The 20,463-nt window shown below is 53.2% G+C and overlaps 3 protein-coding genes, 1 long non-coding RNA gene and 1 pseudogene across 5 annotated transcripts; 1 reads left to right on the plus strand and 4 right to left on the minus strand.

Annotated features, from left to right (window-relative positions):
* Positions 1-306: 306 nt before the first annotated feature.
* Positions 307-2,384, minus strand: LOC309618769 (uncharacterized protein SPEM3-like). The gene is made up of 3 exons (XM_082373020.1): positions 1,740-2,384; positions 1,522-1,579; positions 307-1,403 (listed from the first exon to the last, which is right to left on the minus strand). Exons 1-3 carry the CDS (start codon positions 1,929-1,931, stop codon positions 526-528), a joined length of 1,128 nt encoding a protein of 375 aa, XP_082229146.1. The 5' UTR covers positions 1,932-2,384; the 3' UTR covers positions 307-525.
* Positions 2,385-2,864: 480 nt separating this feature from the next.
* On the minus strand, positions 2,865-5,572 carry LOC309618221 (uncharacterized protein SPEM3-like; annotated as a pseudogene). The gene is made up of 5 exons (XR_014249852.1): positions 5,435-5,572; positions 5,229-5,286; positions 4,936-5,110; positions 4,667-4,794; positions 2,865-4,581 (listed from the first exon to the last, which is right to left on the minus strand). The product of XR_014249852.1 is annotated as an uncharacterized protein SPEM3-like (transcript).
* Positions 5,573-8,398: 2,826 nt separating this feature from the next.
* LOC309618223 (uncharacterized protein) lies at positions 8,399-11,282 on the minus strand (the record flags this gene model as incomplete). The annotated part of the gene is made up of 2 exons (XM_082371676.1): positions 8,399-10,349; positions 11,278-11,282. The coding sequence occupies 2 exons, from the start codon at positions 11,280-11,282 to the stop codon at positions 8,399-8,401; spliced, it is 1,956 nt and encodes a 651-aa protein (XP_082227802.1).
* Positions 11,283-12,124: 842 nt separating this feature from the next.
* On the minus strand, positions 12,125-20,386 carry LOC309618776 (acetylcholine receptor subunit beta-like). Its single transcript, XM_082373030.1, has 11 exons — positions 20,223-20,386; positions 19,992-20,137; positions 19,362-19,406; positions 18,703-18,812; positions 18,490-18,598; positions 17,977-18,124; positions 17,311-17,520; positions 14,184-14,407; positions 13,509-13,690; positions 13,007-13,154; positions 12,125-12,702 (listed from the first exon to the last, which is right to left on the minus strand). The coding sequence occupies exons 1-11, from the start codon at positions 20,290-20,292 to the stop codon at positions 12,562-12,564; spliced, it is 1,533 nt and encodes a 510-aa protein (XP_082229156.1). The 5' UTR covers positions 20,293-20,386; the 3' UTR covers positions 12,125-12,561.
* On the plus strand, positions 13,051-16,234 carry LOC309618778. The gene is made up of 2 exons (XR_014238619.1): positions 13,051-13,163; positions 15,526-16,234. It is a non-coding gene; the product is annotated as an uncharacterized lncRNA (long non-coding RNA).
* Positions 20,387-20,463: the final 77 nt, after the last annotated feature.

A 20,463-nucleotide genomic window follows, 5' to 3' on the forward strand; every position in this document is an offset into this window, starting at 1 on the left:
CGGAAACAGGGACTCAACGACCGCAGCCAGCGAAGCAAAGAACCAGGCAGCCACCTGGGCGGGGCACAACGTGGGCCACGCCCCCCGAGCCTCCAACGGCTGTGGCACTAACTGCTGGCTAACGGCGGCTGCTTTGGTGACGTCACCATTCGTTTTTTTCAGTGGTGAGAGTACCCAAGTCCTTTCTGGAGTACCCAGATTTCTGAGGGGGACACACATGGAATAAGTTCTGCTTTAACCTGCGGGCATCGTAGACCACCTGGCCGGAGGAGAGGCCTTGGCTGAAGGAAGACAAGGTAGAGGGAATAGAAGCTAGGATGGGGATAGGGGTGGTGGAAGGGACTGGAGTGGTCGTCAGGGCCATGACCAGCACTGGGACAGAGGTTGTGGCAGAGATCGGGACAGGGGCTGGTGTAGGGGCTAGGGCAGGAGTAGTAGCAGGGGCAGAAGTTGGGGGAGAGACTGGGGCCGAAGTTGGGGGAGGGACCAGAGTGTTGGCATGGGTATAGGTCAGATGAGCATGGGTCAGGGTGCAGACAGAAGTGTGGCCCAGGGACTGGGCTGAGGCATTTGAGGGGGCCTGGGCTTGGGCCGGGGCTGGGGTATGGGCTGAGGTATGCTCAGGGCCATGAACCTGGGCAGGGCTGCGCCCAGGGGTGAGGGCTGGGGAGGGGGTCTGGGCCTGGGGGGTGGTGTGCTCAGGGGGGTGGAAGGTGGAGCAAGTCTGGGCCTGAGGTGGGGCGTGCTCAGAGGGGTGGGTAGAGGAGAAGGTCTGGGCCTTGGCAGGTGTGCGCCCAGTGGGGTCCACTGGGGAGAAGGCCTGGGCCTGGGCGGAAGTGTGCTCATGGGCGTGGCCTCGGGAGCAGCTCTCGGCCTGGGGGGTGTGTGCTCAGGGGGGTGGGCTGAGGAGAAGGTCTGGGCCTTGGCAGGAGCATGCGCAGGGGGCTGAACTGGGGGGCGGGTCTGGGCCCGGGCTGGGGCCTGGGCTGGGTCATAGTCTGGGGTCTTCGTCTTGCTCTCTTGGGGCAGGCGGAGTGGAAGCACGTCCACCTTGCTCATCCTGCGGAGCTTGGAAGATGTCTCTTGCCTGGAGCAAAAGGTGGCTCGGGACGTTAAGGCTGTGACCGGAGGGGCCTCGCCAGCGCCCACTACCCCCTCCTTCCACAGTCCCCGTGGAGCCTCCATGGGAGCCCCAGCCCGTCCACACTGAGGCGGCCTCCAGCAGCACCCAGAAGCCTTCTCATTTTTTGTGACTGGTATCCACGAGTCAAGGTGGTTTGGGTGCCCGAGCAGGAAGCTTGGGCGATGGCGGAAGCGGGAAGGAACTCTTGAGCACAGGTTCTTGGGATCCACGGAGCAGCGCACGCACATGCGATGGCTGCCTACACAGCTGGCTTGCTTGTCTGCGGGGAAAGGCGAGATGGGACAGGGCCTGGGTTCCTGAGGGGCTGAGAATCGAGGCAGGGATAGAAGAAAGGGGACAGGCCCACATCCCCTGAGCCCACGCTGGCGCCCACTCACCTTTGGGGAAAATATGATTGAAAATTGTCCACAAGGAGCTCTTCAGATGCCTCCAGATCTGAGGGAAGCAGGGGAGAGGGGAGGCCGGGAGCAGGGTGAGCCCTGAAATCCAACCCTTGTCCGGCCACACCCCAGCAGCCCTCCCACCTCAGCCCCTTCAAGACCCCAGGGCTCCCCCAACCCCGCTTCCCAGATCCTGCCCTGACCAGAGTCACCACCTTGATCCCCACGTTGAGCAAGATGAAGCTGCCCAGGATCAGAAGAATTGAGTCTCCTAGGTCCTGGCATTTCCTGGGGTTGGTGCCAGAGCACGGCTGGGCTCGGTAATGGGTTTGCTCAACCATGGCCGCGGGTCCCAGGGGTCTCTTTCCCAGGGGTCTGTCTCCACAGTGAACTAGGCCTAAGTCCATGGGCAAGAAAATTAAGTGGAGACACCTCGAAAAAATTAGAGGCCTATGAAGGAGGGGACCGTCAGAATCCAAGGCTCAATTTGGGGAGCCTAAAACACAAGGTTTCCTAGTCACTGACCAAGAGAGGTCTTCTCCCTCAGTAACCACGAGCCCCAAACACAGCCCAGAACGGGGGAGGCAAGTTTCCATACCTCTGGTCGTGACCCAAGAGACCAGATCAGGAAAACTGAAGCCTGGGCTCTTTCTCACAGTCTGGGGAAATCAGGCGTTGGGTGTCCATGCCTACATCTTATCTCCTCCCCAGAGGGTGGCTTCTGAGCCACCCTAAAAAGAACTAAGTTCTCTGGGCTCTGGGGGAGCTTTAAGATGCTGGGGGTGGGTGACAGGGAAAGGAAAATTGCTCTAAACTCTAAAGCACTGCTCTCCAATAGCATTTTTCATGATGATGGAAACGTTCTAAATCTGTGCTGTCCAATACAGTATCCGCTAGCTCCATGTGACTACTGAGCACTTAGAAGATCATGACACTGAGGAACAGAATTTTTTTTCTTTTTTGGCCAAGCCATGAAGCTTGCAGGGACTGAGTTCCCCGACCAGGGATTGAACCGCGGCCACAGCAGTGAAAGCGCCAAGTCCCAACAACTGGACCACCAGGGAACAGAATTGGACGCCAGGGAAATTCTGTTCCCTGAGGAAGAGAATTTTTAACTTTTTAACTTAATTTTTAACAGAATTACTTTTCCTTAATTGTAACTAATTTATATTCTAATAGGCATATTTGGCTAGTGGCTACTGTAATTGACAATGCAGCTCTAGGGCCTTGGGGATAACGGATTTAGCTAGACAGCGATGGAGGGAAAGCAGGGAGAGCTTAGGTCCTCATCAGGCCCTGTGGGATGGGGCTGGGGTGGATGTCCTCACACAACCACAGAACACTTCTCTTGTCTCTTTATTCCTCATGCATATCTGTCCCCTGATATCCCCACTCCTTGATGGTCTCCGGTGAGGTGCTGGATGTCTCTCGGTGAAGGCGCCTGGGAGACAGAGCTTCGCATTTGTCCCTGCCCGCTCTGAACTGTCTCTGGCGGGCGTCAAAGACCCCATGCCCTAGCCGGGTGCCTGACCCAGGACAGTAGGGCTTCCAGCTGGTCTTGGGAGGCGTAGACATCTGGCGATAGTTCTGGCAGGCTGGAGGAACTGTATCCATGGGGTGGTACACCCAGTCTTGGCCGCCTGCTCGCCGGGAGGATGATTGCAGCTCAATCAGCACAGGTACCTCTGAGAAGGTTTGCAGGTCATTGTAGGTCACCTGAGCCTTGGGAGAGCAGGAGTTCTGACTGGGTGGGACAGAAGTCCCTGGTATGTGCTGCCCTGCATCCTCCTTTCGAGGACCTGCCTCAGATCTAAATAACTTTCGGGTCTGATGTGGGCCCAAAGCTTGGACAGAGTCAGTTCCTACACGGTTCTTGTGGAGGCCTGGATTTGGGGTAAGGCCTGGTTTTTTGGAAACTCTACAGTCTTTTAAAGGTCCTAGGGTACTTTGGAGGACACAGCCTTGGTTGAGGCCTAGACTCTCACGAAGTTCAGGGGGTTGGGGCTGGTTTGGGGTTTGGGACGTCGTGGATAACTGGGGAGGGATGGGGCCCTGGGAAGAGAGGACAGACGGAGGAGACTTGGAGGTTGGGGGAAAGGTGGGGGGTTGTATTAAGGTGGAGGGCTTCTGGTGGTTGCTGTGTTGATGAAGGACAAAGGATCTGGGAGAAACAAGAGGCAGAGAAAGAGTGCATGGTGGAGGCATGGCGCATGGTGAGCTCTGGGCACTGGTTGGAGAATGGAAGCAAGGTTGAGAAGGTGCAGCATCCTTGGAGTACACCAGGAATTTGGGGTAGACTGGAGCCTGGGGGGTCCGTGTTTCTCTTCTCAGAACTGCAAGGATGGAAGCTGCAGTAAGGGAAGGTCTTGGACTGCACAAATTTGTCTTTGGCATCATTTGAGATCTTCCATTCCATATTCCCCAACTCCAGGTAACCCAGTATGGATCCAGTGGAGGGCTTGGCACTGTCCCCACTACATTGCTTCAGTGTTTGCTCAGCTGTACCAGAGCTCACCAGACCATGCCCCTCTTGGGGCCTGGAGACGGTACCCAAGTCCTTTCTGGAGTACCCAGAGTTCTGAGGGGGACACACATGGACCACGTTCTGCTTTACCCTGCGGGCATTGTAGACCACCTGGCCGGAGGAGAGGCCTTGGCTGAAGGCAGACAAGGTAGAGGGAATAGAAGCTAGGGTGGGGGTAGGGGTGGTGGAAGGGACTGGAGTGGTCGTCAGGGCCATGACCAGCACTGGGACAGAGGTTGTGGCAGAGATCGGGACAGGGGCTGGTGTAGGGGCTAGGGCAGGAGTAGTAGCAGGGGCAGAAGTTGGGGGAGGAACTGGGGCCGAAGGTGGGGGAGGGACCAGAGTGTTGGCATGGGTATAGATCAGATGAGCATGGGTCAGGGTGCAGACAGAAGTGTGGCCCAGGGACTGGGCTGAGGCATTTGAGGGGCCCTGGGCTTGGGCCTGGGCTGGGGTATGGGCTGAGGTATGCTTAGGGCCATGGACCTGGGCAGGGCTGCGCTCGGGGTGAGGGCTGGGGAGGGGGTCTGGGCCTGGGGGCGGGTGTGCTCAGGGGGTGGGCTGAGGAGAAGGTCTGGGCCTTGGCAGGAGCATGCGCAGGGGGCTGAACTGGGGGGCGGGTTTGGGCCCGGGCTGGGGCCTGGGCTGGGTCATAGTCTGGGGTCTTCGTCTTGCTCTCTTGGGGCAGGCGGAGTGGAAGCACGTCCACCTTGCTCATCCTGCGGAGCTTGGAAGATGTCTCTTGCCTGGAGCAAAAGGTGGCTCGGGACGTTAAGGCTGTGACCGGAGGGGCCTCGCCAGCGCCCACTACCCCCTCCTTCCACAGTCCCCGTGGAGCCTCCATGGGAGCCCCAGCCCGTCCACACTGAGGCGGCCTCCAGCAGCACCCAGAAGCCTTCTCATTTTTTGTGACTGGTATCCACGAGTCAAGGTGGTTTGGGTGCCCGAGCAGGAAGCTTGGGCGATGGCGGAAGCGGGAAGGAACTCTTGAGCACAGGTTCTTGGGATCCACGGAGCAGCGCACGCACATGCGATGGCTGCCTACACAGCTGGCTTGCTTGTCTGCGGGGAAAGGCGAGATGGGACAGGGCCTGGGTTCCTGAGGGGCTGAGAATCGAGGCAGGGATAGAAGAAAGGGGACAGGCCCACATCCCCTGAGCCCACGCTGGCGCCCACTCACCTTTGGGGAAAATATGATTGAAAATTGTCCACAAGGAGCTCTTCAGATGCCTCCAGATCTGAGGGAAGCAGGGGAGAGGGGAGGCCGGGAGCAGGGTGAGCCCTGAAATCCAACCCTTGTCCGGCCACACCCCAGCAGCCCTCCCACCTCAGCCCCTTCAAGACCCCAGGGCTCCCCCAACCCCGCTTCCCAGATCCTGCCCTGACCAGAGTCACCACCTTGATCCCCACGTTGAGCAAGATGAAGCTGCCCAGGATCAGAAGAATTGAGTCTCCTAGGTCCTGGCATTTCCTGGGGTTGGTGCCAGAGCACGGCTGGGCTCGGTAGTGGGTTTGCTCACCCATGGCCGTGGGTCCCAGGACTGCCTGGGCCCCCCGGCCTCCACATAGTCACTGGGAGCCAGACTCCTCTGGTGGGGGAGGGGGAGAAGGACTGGGTCATAATGGGGCAGGTGGTGGGGTCACAATGAGGGGGGAGGAGGAAAAGGAGGGCCCAGGGTGGCATTCCCTGGTAACCAGGTAATCAGGTAAGCTGAGCCTGGACAGTCAAACAGGGCCCGGAGGCCGGCACACCTCCCCTCGAGCGGTCAATCATTCGCTCACCGCCCGCTGACTCACTTGTTCAAATGACACATTCCATCTCTTGGCCCCTCCTGAGACTAGGAGGACCTTGGCCTCAGAGCCCTGGGGAAGGCCTGGCTGGAGTCCAGAGCCTCAGCCTTCTTCATGCCCTTCACTGGGCGTGGAGCTGGACCTGCCCAGATGTGGAACCTCCCAGTTTGGAAGCAGCTTCTTGTATGAGGCTCTCTGGGGACAGGGACAGCTGAGACACAGAGGAGGTGCCCAGAGACCAGTGGTTTGGAGTCTGCAGCTGCAGATCTCCTTAGTGCATGGTATAGGACCAGGAGGGGCTTGCTGGCAGGACTGTGGCCACTAAACCAAGGGGACCCTCAGGCCAAGAAGAGGACACTGGCTTCTTATTGCAGGAAGCCAAGGGCAGGGACCCAGGCTGGCAGAAGGAGTGGCGCTTCCAAGCCACAGACCACCAATGTTTCCTGGACTCTGGCGCTCTTTATTCCTCTCTCCATGCCCTGCCGCCCCCCGCCCCCGCCCCCGCCCCCGTTTGCTGCTGGTCAGTTCATTTTTCCCAGTCTGGCTCCCGTGCAGAGGGGGCCTCGAGGCCGAGGTGGAAGGCGGCAGCGAGTTGGCCCGCGCTCGGCTCTCCTGCACTTGCCGCTTCAGCTCCAGGCTGTCATACACCTGGTAGCTGGCATTGCCCCCCGGGTCCTGGCTGAGTGGCATGAAGGTGGGCCGGGGCGGAAGGTGCTCGGTAGCCTGGACGTCGGGCAGGGGCTGGGAGGAGCGGACGAGCAGGGCTGAGCTGGGAGCCGGGGCCCGCCGGTACGAGGCCTCGGCCAGCACCGTGAGGGAGGCGGAGGTGGTCAGAGGGCGCCGCACGGGCAGCATCTCGGCCCATTCGGCCGCCCGGCGCCGAACTCCTTGGGGTTAGAACAGAGGCCTAATAGGATGGATCTGAATAGCAAACAATAATGAGGGACATACACTAGGGCATGCGGAGAAATAGGGGACTCCACATCTCACTTGGGAGTAGAGGAGCCCTGGTCACTTAAATCTAGAAGGGTTCTTGCATGCAATTATAACTTCATTTTAGAGGTGAGACTGCAAGCCTAGAAAGGTTGCACATGACTTGTCCAAGGTCAGAGCTGAGCCAGAGAGGTGTTGGAAATGGGCTCTCCCGCTGGGACGTATCTCCTTGGAATCGGTGGTGGTAATGTTAGACAAGAACACACCGATAGTGTGCCTGTAGTGACCCAGGGATGGACATCTGACTCAGGGAAGGGACATATTAGTGTTGCCCACCTCAGACACACAAGTGGTGGCAGGGAAAACACTTTGCAATCTCGCAGCTTATGTGTGTATACAGAAGAGTTATCAGGACTGAAAATCAAGTCCAGAGGAAACTCCAGCTGGGCTAGGGCAGGGCAATGAGAAATTATGAGGGGAAGGAAATTGCTTTCAGCGGCCAGTGCTATCATGGACACAGCTTAAGTCCAGGCTGAAACTAGGAGCCAGAATAATAGGACAGAAAGATAGGACACCAGAGACACGCTCACAGATTAGACCAATGCATGCTGGACCGGGAATTCTTACATTCCTTTTTCCCAGGGGTCTGTCTCCACAGTGAACTAGGCCTAAGTCCATGGGCAAGAAAATTAAGTGGAGACACCTCGAGAAAATTAGAGGCCTATGAAGGAGGGCACCGTCAGAATCCAAGGCTCAATTTGGGGAGCCTAAAACACAAGGTTTCCTAGTCACTGACCAAGAGAGGTCTTCTCCCTCAGTAACCACGAGCCCCAAACACAGCCCAAAACGGGGGAGGCAAGTTTCCATACCTCTGGTCGTGACCCAAGAGACCAGATCAGGAAAACTGAAGCCTGGGCTCTTTCTCACAGTCTGGGGAAATCAGGCGTTGGGTGTCCATGCCTACATCTTACCTCCTCCCCAGAGGGTGGCTTCTGAGCCACCCTAAAAAGAACTACGTTCTCTGGGCTCTGGGGGAGCTTTAAGATGCTGGGGGTGGGTGACAGGGAAAGGAAAATTGCTCTAAACTCTAAAGCACTGCTCTCCAATAGCATTTTCCATGATGATGGAAACGTTCTAAATCTGTGCCGTCCAATACAGTATCCGCTAGCTCCATGTGACTACTGAGCACTTAGAAGATCATGACACTGAGGAACAGAATTTTTTTCTTTTTTGGCCAAGCCATGAAGCTTGCAGGGACTGAGTTCCCCGACCAGGGATTGAACCGCGGCCACAGCAGTGAAAGCGCCAAGTCCCAACAACTGGACCACCAGGGAACAGAATTGGACGCCAGGGAAATTCTGTTCCCTGAGGAAGAGAATTTTTAACTTTTTAACTTAATTTTTAACAGAATTACTTTTCCTTAATTGTAACTAATTTATATTCTAATAGGCATATTTGGCTAGTGGCTACTGTAATTGACAATGCAGCTCTAGGGCCTTGGGGATAACGGATTTAGCTAGACAGCGATGGAGGGAAAGCAGGGAGAGCTTAGGTCCTCATCAGGCCCTGTGGGATGGGGCTGGGGTGGATGTCCTCACACAACCACAGAACACTTCTCTTGTCTCTTTATTCCTCATGCATATCTGTCCCCTGATATCCCCACTCCTTGATGGTCTCCGGTGAGGTGCTGGATGTCTCTCGGTGAAGGCGCCTGGGAGACAGAGCTTCGCATTTGTCCCTGCCCGCTCTGAACTGTCTCTGGCGGGCGTCAAAGACCCCATGCCCTAGCCGGGTGCCTGACCCAGGACAGTAGGGCTTCCAGCTGGTCTTGGGAGGCGCAGACATCTGGCGATAGTTCTGGCAGGCTGGAGGAACTGTATCCATGGGGTGGTACACCCAGTCTTGGCCGCCTGCTCGCCGGGAGGATGATTGCAGCTCAATCAGCACAGGTACCTCTGAGAAGGTTTGCAGGTCATTGTAGGTCACCTGAGCCTTGGGAGAGCAGGAGTTCTGACTGGGTGGGACAGAAGTCCCTGGTATGTGCTGCCCTGCATCCTCCTTTCGAGGACCTGCCTCAGATCTAAATAACTTTCGGGTCTGATGTGGGCCCAAAACTTGGAGAGAGTCAGTTCCTAGAGGGTTCTTGTGGAGGCCAGGATTTGGGATAAGGCATGAGTTGTTACGGAGGCCTGATCTCTTGGATGAGCCAGAGTCTTGGGTAAGGGCTGGACCCTTATGGGGGCCAGGATCTCGATTAATTCCTGAGTACTTGTGGAAGTTAGGGTCGTGGGTATGTTCTGAGCTCCTGTAAATTCCAGCATCTTGGGTAAGGCCACATCTCCTTTTGACTTCAGTGGCTTGGGTTAGGCCTGGATTCTTATGGAGGTCAGAATCTTGTGTAAGGCCTTGGCTCCTGCAGACTCCAGAATCTTGGGTAAGACCTGGATTCTTGTAGTCTCCTGAGTCTCGGGTAAGGCTTGAGCCCTTATGGAGGCGAGGGGTTTGCACAAGGCCTGGGCTCTTATGGAGGCCAGATTCCTGGCAAAGGCCTGAGCTCTTGTTGACTCCAGAGTCTTGGGCAAGGTATGGACTCTTCTGTGGCCCAGAATCTTGGGTAAAGTCTGGACTCCTAGAGACTCCTGGATCTTGGGCACTACCTGTACTCTTGTAACATCCAGAATCTTGAGAAGGGTGTGGGCTATTATGGAGGTCAGTTCTTTGGGAGAGCTCTTGACTTTTATAGAGTACAGTCTCTTGGTTTCGTTCTAGATTCCTATAGACTCCACAATCATGCATAAAGCCTGAGCTCCTCTGAATGTCAGAAGTTTGGAGAAACGGTGTGTTCTTGTGGAGACCAGAGGGTTGGGGGAGATATGGGCTTTTAAAGAAACGTCCATCTCGAGTAGAACCTAAGCTCTTCTGGGAGCCAGAACCTTGGGTAATGACTGGATTCTTCTGAAGGTCAGAGTCTTGGGAAAGGTTTGGATTCTTGCAGAGATAAGGGTCTTGGGTAAGGCCTGGAAGCTTGTGGAGTCCTGGATCTTGAGCAAGGCTTGGGTTCTTGGGGACGCCTGGCTCTCGGGTAAGGCCTGGGTTCTTGTGGAGACCTGGGTCTCGGGTAAGGCCTGGGTTCTTGTGGAGGCCTGGATTTGGGGTAAGGCCTGGGTTTCTGGAAACTCTACAGTCTTTTGAAGGGCCTGGGGTCCTTTGGAGGACAGAGCCTTGGTTGAGGCCTAGATTCTCACGAAGTTCAGGGGCTTGGGGCTGGTTTGGGGTTTGGGAAGTAGTGGATAACTGGGAGGGATGGGGCCCTGGGAAGAGAGGACAGACGGAGGAGACTTGGAGGTTGGGGGAAAGGTGGGGGGTTGTATTAAGGTGGAGGGCTTCTGGTGGTTGCTGTGTTGATGAAGGACAAAGGATCTGGGAGAGGGCTTCCCTGGTGGCGCAGTGGTTGAGAATCTGCCTGCCAATGCAGGAGACGCGGGTTCGAGCCCTGGTCTGAGAAGATCTGCAAAAAAAAAAAAAAAAAAAAAAAAAAAAATCACTAAAAAAATTCCCACAAATCTTGTTTCTGGCACTTTAGAAAAACTGCGGAAAAAAGTACATAATAAAGAATACATATATATCTACACACAAATTATATATATAATATATATATATATATATATATATATATATATATATATATATATATATATATACACACACACACACAGCGGAACCATAAGAGAGACTGAGGAAGGCCTTGGAGGCAGGGGGCAGATGCGTTAACAGTCCCCCTATATCCTTAACCTGCACTCCTCTGAGGCAAAAAGGCACAGAGATGGAAGGGGTTGAGGATGGACCAGGGAATTTGAATTTCAGAACAGGTCAAAATTCTAAAACCATGGACATTTTGGGAGAACTGAGACTGTAGACATTTATTTTTTTGAAAATATGATTTAGGAAAATAGTTTCCAGAATTTGGTGGTTCTGGGCAACAAAGGAGATTGTGGTGAAATGGCGATTAAAATACATGTATCTGAGTTGGGGAACTTGAATACTGTGAATTTCACATGTTGGAAATTTGGGATTTTGCAATTTTGTCTTTTGAAAATTATCAAGTCTTGTCAGTTTGTGCCCTCTTTCCCCATGTTCCCTGGGAAGAAGGGTGACGGTGGAGTGGAAAGGCCACTGGTTCTGTGCCACAGCACGCAAGATTTAGAATTCTACAGACTCTAGCTCTATACGTAGTGAGGACCCAGATTTAGAGAAACTGACCAATATTTATCTCCGCATTTGTGTGTGTGTCCAACTCTCTAGGCCAATAAACCAACAAGACAAACGAACTGTGCTCCACAGTGGGATGCCAGGTGCAATTATTGGCGTGGCTGGTGGGTCTGGCTGGACAGGGACATGCTAACCTTGTCCCACAGGGATCCCTACAAGTTGTAGCCCTATTCTCCCTCTTAGGACAACAACTTCCAGCAGTTGAGTAGCTGTGAGAGCCTGTTGACCCTAGGTACTTCATTGTAATTGCTGCAGCCACTAGGCTCAAGCTGACTTTGCTCTGACCTCCAGGCAGAAACATTAACACAGCCTGCTGGGCACAAGATCTTCATCTCCCAGATGAAGCCTTTTCTCCAAACTGAAAGGAAACTGAGGCACAAAATGTGTGATGGCCATAAGAGACACCAACACCCTTTCTTGTTCCACTCCTGGCCTCCCACGGGCTTCAACTCCCTGTCCCTCCTCCCCTCCCCTGTATTTTGTCTAGTGTTATGCAGGGATGGGCAAGTAAAATGAGTGGTCAGGTGGGTGGGGCCTTTGAGGAATTCTGGTACAAATACCTTGACCAGAGTGGGCAGCCACTAATCAGCTCTAGCAGGTTGCTGCCAACAGGGGAATCAGACCTGGTGCTACTGTAGTTCTTAAAAAGTTTCAAGAGAAGCCAGAAATCCAAATTTCTCTGTGAAATATCCACATTTTAAAAGTAGCAAACCAATTCAAATTTTAAATTCTGCTGGCCAACAACATGGGCCAAACAAAACACACCAGTTTGTAACCTCTGATGTATACTGCCTAATGCTTTTGTTCTCATCTTCTCATATGATCCTCAGACTAGGGAGCAGATACTATTATTAGCTTCATTTTACAGATGGGGAAACTGAGGCACAGAGCAGTTTAGTAGCTTGTCCAAAGTTTGAGCACCAAAGCTGGAACTTGAGGTTTTTACAGTGTGCTTTTTTATCCTCATTACAAATGTATCCTTTCAGAAATAACTTTTTTTATCCTAATGATAATACATACTACAAAATACAATAAACTACAGAAAGGTAAAAACAAAGAAAAAACGACCACTAGTCCCCAACATGCAAATATAAGCGATATTAGTGTATTTCCTTACAGAAAAAAATTTCCCTATTCATTCAACCAGAGGTAGCGGCCATATAGGTTAGGATCTGTGCTAGGTGCTGGGGATATTACAGTGAACAGACATAGTTCCTGCCCTCAGAAGGCTTACAAGCTAGCGATTGTTCTTTGTTCCATTCATTGCCAACCTAGGTGTGAATATCCAATGGAGCTTCTTCAAGAAGCCAAAGAGTAAATAAGCGGATAGTGCATTTCAGGTGGGCCCAAGGCCCCCATCTGCCCAGTCCCACTTGGGCTTCCTCCCTAGAAACGAAATGATGAGAGGATTGGACTCCTAGTGCAGGAGTTAAGATGCAGAAAGGGATAGGGCTTGAGAGTACTACCAAACTAACTCTCAATTCAACTGGCCGAGGACCTCGGTCTCGGCCCTCTCGTCCTCAAGGAGAGGGGTCGGGAGGGGGCAAGTGGTACGTGGCGTCCAGAAAGATGACGAGGGTCCCGACGCTCGTGAAGATGATGAAGGTCCACAGGAAGAGGCGGTCCACCACCATGGCCACAAACTGCCAGTCCTCCTTCAGCTGAGGGTAGGAAGAGGAAACTGTTCCTGAGCTCCAGACCCCCAGGGAAGGCGGCCCCAAGGCCCTGTGCCGCACCCAGGTCCTCCTACCACGGCTTTGAGACAAGGGCGGGCCCGCAGAATAGCAGAGAGCGAAACTGCGGGCGACGGATGTGAGTAAAGAACAAGTCGGAAACCAGGGGGCGGGACCAAGTGAGGCAAACTTCCAATCAGAAATAAAATCGAGTGCTGGGGGCGGAGCCTAAGTTTGCGGGTGGAGCCAAGGCCACCCAGGCCTTGCCTTGGCCCACCCTCTTCGGACTCACCACGTCGTGGTCCTCCTGTTCCTGCAGCTGTTGAGCGATGTAGCTGATTGAGGAAACGACCTCCCGTAGCTCGGGAGGCAGGCCCACAGCCCGGTTTGGACCATCGATAAATCGCCGCAGGTCCGGGGCAGACAGTTCAGGCTGGAACCTGAAAGAGGCGAGTCTGTTTGGCCACGACCGGGGCGCAAAGACGGCCTGCGCGGGTGCTCTAGCCCCCGCCCCAACTCCCTCCTCCAACGCCCGTCCAGGTTTCAAAACGTGAGAGAGCCCTTCAGGTTGCCTCTGACAGCGGCGCCCTCTCTAGCCTTCCGCAATTCCTCCTATTCCCGTACGCTTTAGTCCCCACCTCCCCGCAAAGTGGGCAACAGAAGGGATACTGCAACTCCCATGATGCTCAACCACGACATCCTCCAGGAGCTTAGGACGCCTGCCTGCGCACAGTCTTCTGGGAACTATAGTTCTCCCTCTCCCTTCTACGTGGGCGATGGGGAGTAGATACTACCTGTTGGGTTTGGGGAAGAGAAAATCATTTGGTGGCTTGCGGATGAAATATTCATCTGTTCCCCGACCCCAGCCACTTCCTGGAGAATCCCTGAGAGGTATAGGAGGTGGCTCCGGTATCTGGTCTCTCTCAGGCTTGGGTCTCTTCAGACCCAGATACAGAGGGAGTTTGTGGATAAAGATCTGCAGAGTAGAAGAAGAGGCGTGTTGGAGGGGGCTCTTATGCTTTCAGACCAGAAGGGAAGCCGCCAACCACCCCCACGGCACGTGCCCATTCTTGCGCATGCGTGCATGCATCCCACAGATGAAATGCAACTACACAGCCCAAGAGTTCTTAAGTGGGTTAGGAGGCATCCTGACTGGAAAGAAAAGTTCTGAGGGCTTCCACCCTGATAGTACCTAACCCTGAGAATGCTTCCTTGGGACCCACGATGGGCAGTATTGATGAAGAGAGTCTGGGATCTACGCAATGTTAATGATGGGAGGATAAAATTAATTGGGCAACATTTCAACACCCAAAGACCTTGGCACTTTGACACTCTACCAGGAGTTGTAGTTCTCCCTCAGGTCTGTGAAAGGGAAGGTTGAAGTTGGTGGGAGGGAGGAGCGATACCGGGACAAAAAGCCAAATACTAGGATTGAGAGTTAACACAGGTTGGAGAGGAGATCTTCTTACCTGACGGACCCAAAGGGGCATTTGGTGGGTGTAGGGTGAGCGATGGTGCAGGTTGAGGACTACGACGCTAAGGATGACTGAGAAGGTGACGAGGACCATGGTAAACATGAGGTATTTGATAATGATGGGGACAGACAGGGAGGTCTCAGGCACTTTGTCTGCCAGCAGCAGCAGGAACACAGTAAGGGTCAGCAGGGCAAAGATCGAGAGCCCCATCTTCTCTCCTTGGGGGACAGAGGGGAAGGCGGGAGGATTAGGCTTTGCCAGAAAGCAATCTCCCTGGCATAATCAGTGACCGTGTTTCCAGCTCACTCAAGGACAGGCTTTTGGAAGGGCCAACTGCATGCAAATAACTCCTACATTTATACCTCCAACCTGGACTGATTCCCCTAAATTCCACACTTGTATCCACCTGCCTACTTAACCTCTCCATTTGGGTGTCCAATAGACATCTCGAACTTCACATGTCCAAAACTTAATTCCCTCACCACCGACTCCCCACATAGTCTTCCCCAGTTCATAAATGACAACTCGATCTTTCCTGTGGCTCAGGCCATATCCCCTTGAGTCATTCTCAGCTCTCCTCTCTCTCATCCCATATCCAATCCATACCAAACCCTATTGGCTCTACCTTCAAAAGATATCCTGAAACTGATGACTTATCACATCTACCACTACCATCCTGGTACAAGCCACCATTACCTCAGATCTGAGTTATTATAAAGGCCTCCTCTTTGCTTCATCCTTTGCCCCCCTGCTGACTGTTCTCAACAGAGCAGCCAGATTGATCCCGTTAAAATGTAAATCAGATCATATCACTCCAGTGGCTTCCCATCGCCTTTAGCATAAGAGTCCTTACTGAAGTCTACAAGGCCTTCCCATTAGCTCTCTGACTACATCTTCTACTGTTTTCTCTCTTGCTTACTTCATTCAGTTACACTGGCTATTTCTTGGATATGCAAGGCACACGCCACCTCAGAGCCTTTGCATTCACTGTTAACTCCTCCTGGTAATTTCTTCCCCCAGATATCTACCAGGGTCATTCTCTCACTTCCTTCAAGTCTTTGTTCAAATATTGATCAAACATTCCCTTTTTAGTGAGGCATTCACTGACCATCCTATTTTTAAATTGCAACCCCTGTGATAAATCATAGCGGAAAAGAATATGAAAAAGAATATATATATCTATAACTGAGTCACTTTGCTGTACAGCAGAAATGAAACACAACATTGTAAATCAAGTATATTTCAATAAAATTGTTTAAATAAATAAATAAATTGCAACCCCTACCCCCATTCTCATCCTCCCGAAACCCTTTTCCTACTTCATTTTCCTTCTTAGGAATTGACCTCTCCTAATATACTATCTAGGACTTCCCTGGTGGCACAGTGGTTAGGAATCCGCCTGCCAATGCAGGGGACACGGGTTCGAGCCCTGGTCCGGGAAGATCCCACATACCGCGGAGAAACTAAGCCCGTGCGCCACAACTACTGAGCCTGCGCTCTAGAGCCCGCGAGCCACAACTACTGAGCCCGTGTGCCACAACTACTGAAGCCCACGCACCTAGATCCCATGTTCCACAACAAGAGGAGCCACTGCAGTGAGAAGCCCGTGCACTGCAACGAAGAGTAGCCCCTGTTCACCACAACTAGAGAAAGCCCCTGCGCAGCAACGAAGACCTAACGCAGCCTAAATTAATTAATTAATTAATTAATTAAAAAAATAATAATATACTATCCAATGGGTTTATTTATTATGTTTACTGACTGTCTCCCCCACTAGAATATAAACTCCATGAGACCAGGGATTTTTGTCTGTTTTATTCACTGATGTATTCCCAGTGCCTTGCACGTCACAGATGTTCAACAAATATTGTTGCATGAATGAATGGACCAACCCCTGTAGCAGGAGCTATATAGCAAATCGAAGGATCTAAAAATGAAACCAAGTATATAAGAATATGCCAGGTGGCTGGTTATTACTGTGGCATACAACAGGCACTGCAAACTTCACGGAAGGTATTGAAATAAATAACTTTTATGGTCTGTTCTACTTTAGTCCTGTAATGTTGGGTTCCAAGATTTGCCTTGCTCCAGGAAGGAGAAGTTACATGTGGAAGTGTGTTCTAGAGCCGCATCACTCTCCTTCCCTAGACTGAGAGAGGGCTTGATTACAGAGAGGAGGAAAGCGTGTTTTTTGTTTGTTTTGTTTTGTTTTTCAGGCCACAGCAGTGAAAGCCCGGAATCCTAACCACTAGGCCACCAGGGAACTCCCAGGAAAGCATGTTTTGAATACGAGAGTTTAGGATATCAGTCTCTGAATCAGACTAGTACTAACCAGGGTTGGAATAGCAACGCTGCCTCTCTCTGTGTAATGTCAGGTGAATGACTTAAACTCACTTACCCTCTGTGAAATGGGAAGACAATTCAGTACTTACCTCACAGAGTTGTGAAGATTAGAACTGAGTTAATATATGTAACACATTATTTGTATTATCTTATAGCAAGTGCTCAAAATTAGAAAAGACTATACCTACACTTAACACAAAGCTTACAGAGTACCAGGCATAGTTCTATTAACTCAGTTAATCCTCAAAATAGTCCTATGTGGGAGGGACAACGACTGTCCTATTTCCAGATTAGGACACTAAGAGATTAAGGAATTTGCCCAAGGTTACTCTGTTAGCATGTTGTGCTTTCTCCCAGAGAAATGTTGGCTGTTATTTCCAAGGGAGATAGGAGGTTAAGGGACTAGTAGGCATTTGACAAGTGGGGGAGGGAGGATGCCAGGAATGGGGAAAGGGAAAGGAAGCGTTAGCTAAGCCTGGGAGTTTGTTGGTCAGAGGAGTGGCAGTTCCAAGGATGAGACCCTAGGATTCTGAAGGGAAGAGTTCAGAAGTTACTGGGTGCGGAGAAATGAGCAGCAGAGGGGAGGTAGAGCTTGAGGTTGGAGGGGAAATCTGGATGCAGAGGCAAAGGCTCTTCCTGAAAGGAAAACCTGGGTGAGATTGCTGAAGCACAGTTCATGAAGGCTTGAGTTGGCAGGAGAATCTTCCCTGTATTATGGGGGAAGAGAAAGAAGCTGAGCTATTGGTAAGAAGGAGTGCCGGGCCCCTTCCCCCCTTACCTGCATCTGGTGGCAGGTAGAAGACGAAGATGGCCAGAAGAGTGATGAGGATGCATGGGGCAATGACGTTGACCAGGTAAAAGAGAGGCTTCCGGCGAATGATGAGGTAGAAGGTGACTTCCTCACGCCGTCTTTCCCCCTCTCCCCTAGGATCCACTGGAGGCTGGATTAGCCGAGAAGCCTTGTGAATAATCTCCCATTGACCATTCTCTTGGGGGGTGGGGGGAGAAGAGAAGGTGACACAGATGTGGAACCTGTTTTTGTTGGTACCAGATACGGCTTTCTTTTCTTTTTTTTTTTTTTTGCCTCACCGCGCCACTGCGCTGCTTGTGGGATCTTAGTTCCCCAACGAGGGACTGAACCCGGGCCCTCAGCAGTGAAAGTGTGGAGTCCTAATCACTGGACCGCCAGGGAATTCCCAGATATGGCTTTCTCTGCCACATCCTAGAGCAGGGGGGACTGATGTAATAAGGGGCTAGCTATGGTCCCTGGGCTGGACAGCCCATCTCTAATAAATGAGCAAGTCTCAATTTCCATAACCACAAAATACAGACAGTTATACCTATCTTGCTGAACCCACAGGGACTCACTGATGGAGTATATTTATCAGCCTGTTAGAAACTGGAAATCATAAAGCCCATGGACATGGGAGCCATGCCCACTCACCAATGAAGGTGCCTTCATGAATGTGCACTTCCTGCCGCTCCTGCCCATCGGGACCCAAGCCAGTCTGCAGGCTGACTTCTGAGCTGTCATAGCTATAGGAACTGAACACCATGGTGCAGTTCTGCCAGTCAAAGGGGAAGTAGGTGACCTGGATGGAGTGGAGAGTCACTAGAGCTGCCAGAGAGCTGGTCAGGGCTGGGGGAGTTGGGGAGGTCACAGGGCAGACAGGGGTCAGAGGATATGGGGCACTAGGGAGATGGGGACCACCAGGGGAAGATCACAGAGAAGTGGAGTCACAGAGGAATAAGAAGGTTATGTGGGGAGGTCATGGACAATGGAGGGGGGGGGTCACTGAGGAAGACTGGAAGTCAATGAAAGTGGACAGAGAAGATGAAACTCAACGGAAAATCAGAAGGGTAAGGGAGACGTGAGGGTCATGGGGATAATGGAGGAGGGATGTCTGAGTGAGGGTTTCTAGGAGCGCCTTGAGCTTCCCAGGTGGGGCCCGGACACCTGGATGCTGCAGCTGCTGCGATAGATGCCCGGGGACTGCCAGCGCACGGAGCCGTCGGAGGACACCACGACGTTGATGTCCAGAGCAACATCAAAATTTCCGTCATTGCTGCAGGGAAAGAATCTTCTCATCTGGGATCAGGCCCCTCCCTCCGGAGGCCGCGCCCCTCCAGAGGCCCTGCCCCACCTCCCAGACTTTGGGAACATCCTCACTTGTTTAGGAGCACCACGTCTGGTAGCCACACGGATTCGGCAGTGATGCGGAGTGAATCGATGCCCTCGTGCTCCTCAGGGTCCCAGCTCAGCCTGTAGTCAGTCCACTCCTAGGGAAGCAGAGGCTGAGGGGCCGTCTGGGGCTGGAGGCTGGAAGGAGTCTTGGGATGTGCGAAGGAAGCCCGGGCAGGGAGTGCAAGGGAAGAGAGCCGCGCAGGCATGGTCTGTGGTTCTGGAGGCCGGGCTCTGTTTAAGACTCCACCTGCACTCTCTGGGACCCTATCAACTAATTTCCCCTTCCCTCTCATCGGGCCCCAGTTTCTTCTTTCTGTAAAAACGAGGGGGTTGCACGCTAGCCTCTAAAACAGTGGTTTTCAAACTGCAGTTAACGACCCGTTTCATAGGTCCGGAATCAAATGAGTGGCCCCAAACCAGTGTTAAAAAAAAAAAAATTTAGAATGAAAAACGCATGGAATGCAGCTCCCATAGTAAAGATAGGTATTGTTTCCTGAAGCTTCTGTTTCAGTTATAAGTGTGTTTTCTTAGGTCGTGATGCAAAAAAAAGAAAAAAAAATCTTACTGTGCGGGACGGGACATTCGAGAAAATTGTAAAGGCAGCGGGACGCCCGCCCTTTCCCACCCTGCGGGGGTGTCCGTACCAGGTCTAAGTAGACCTTTGTGCTCATCTCCTCATCCTTCTCGTTCTAGAAGGGAAAAGTTTAAAGGGTAGATATGATGTCAGTGTAGAGAAATGAGGGGCTCGGTGGGTAAACTCTCCCTGGAAACTCCCCTCTTTTTCTGAGTCGCACCCTCTTGGGTTCAAGCCCCACCTCCTATAAGCTGCGTTGGTTTAAGCCCCGCCTCTATCTCGTAAACTTCCTGCTGGCCGTACAGCCCGCCAGTTCATTTACCAGTCCCAGTCCCGGCCCCGGCCGGAGTGAATCTCTGCCCGCTGTTGTTTATTGACCCTGTCCGGCACCAAGGTCTGCCCCAGCCTGTGACCCCGCCTCCAGGTCCGCTCTCCGGCCTGTCCATCGGCCCCAGCTCCACTGTGAGATCCGCCCACAGGCCCGATCATCATCCTGCCCGGCTCAATCCTGGCCCGTCCAGCAGCCACGCCCACAGGTCGTCCATTGGTCCGATTTCGACCCAATCTCTACCAACCGCCCGTCAGTCTCCCAGCCTGGCCTCGCCCCGGACCCCGCCCCCAGTGGTCCCTGGGTCCCGCCCTGCCTAAAGCCACGCCCCCCAGCCGGCTAGTGGGCCAGACCTTAACTCCCCGCGTGCGCCCTCCCCGGGCTGATTAATTGCGCTAGGCTGAGACCAACGCTGACCCCGACGCGGTCTCCCACCTCCCGCGCCGGCCTCACCGAGCTATCATAGCCCGAGAAAAGTTTCTCACGGAGTCGGCCCTCCGCTTCCGAGCCGCGGGCGCCTGGAGGAGGAGAGAACTGAGTGAAGCTCTGGTTCCTGGCCACGACCTCTGGCCCTGTCACTGCCCCTTTGAGGCCCAGACTTACCCGGGGCGAATGGCGCCCCCAACGCCCCCAGCAGCAGCAGCAGCAGCAGCAGCAGCGCCCCTGGTGTCATAGCCCGCCCGCGTCGCTCAGTGAGTCCGCTTGGGTGAGCCGCCAGGACAGCCAGCGCAGGGGAAGTGACGAGGCGCCCAGGAATGTGCACCTGTTATTGGGGGGCAGCCCAGCCCACCCGCCCCGCCCCGCCCCACCCCTGGGACTTGATCCCTCCCCAAGCAACTGCCAA

Source organism: Balaenoptera borealis (assembly GCF_965194805.1).
Source record: "Balaenoptera borealis genome assembly, chromosome: 20".
Classification (NCBI taxonomy): Eukaryota; Metazoa; Chordata; class Mammalia; order Artiodactyla; family Balaenopteridae; genus Balaenoptera; species Balaenoptera borealis.

Excerpts from the sequence above, each read along its gene's own strand:
- LOC309618776 (XM_082373030.1), bottom strand. The coding sequence starts at position 20,292 with ATGACACCAGGGGCGCTGCTGCTGCTGCTGCTGCTGCTGCTGGGGGCG. Across the intron at positions 18,813-19,361 it reads CAAAGGTCTACTTAGACCTG|GAGTGGACTGACTACAGGCT; the intron begins GTACGGACACCC and ends CTGCTTCCCTAG. Across the intron at positions 18,125-18,489 it reads GCAGCAGCTGCAGCATCCAG|GTCACCTACTTCCCCTTTGA; the intron begins GTGTCCGGGCCC and ends CACTCCATCCAG.
- LOC309618769 (XM_082373020.1), bottom strand. The coding sequence starts at position 1,931 with ATGGACTTAGGCCTAGTTCACTGTGGAGACAGACCCCTGGGAAAGAGA. Across the intron at positions 1,580-1,739 it reads TGCTCAACGTGGGGATCAAG|ATCTGGAGGCATCTGAAGAG; the intron begins GTGGTGACTCTG and ends TGCTTCCCTCAG. Across the intron at positions 1,404-1,521 it reads CAATCATATTTTCCCCAAAG|ACAAGCAAGCCAGCTGTGTA; the intron begins GTGAGTGGGCGC and ends CTTTCCCCGCAG.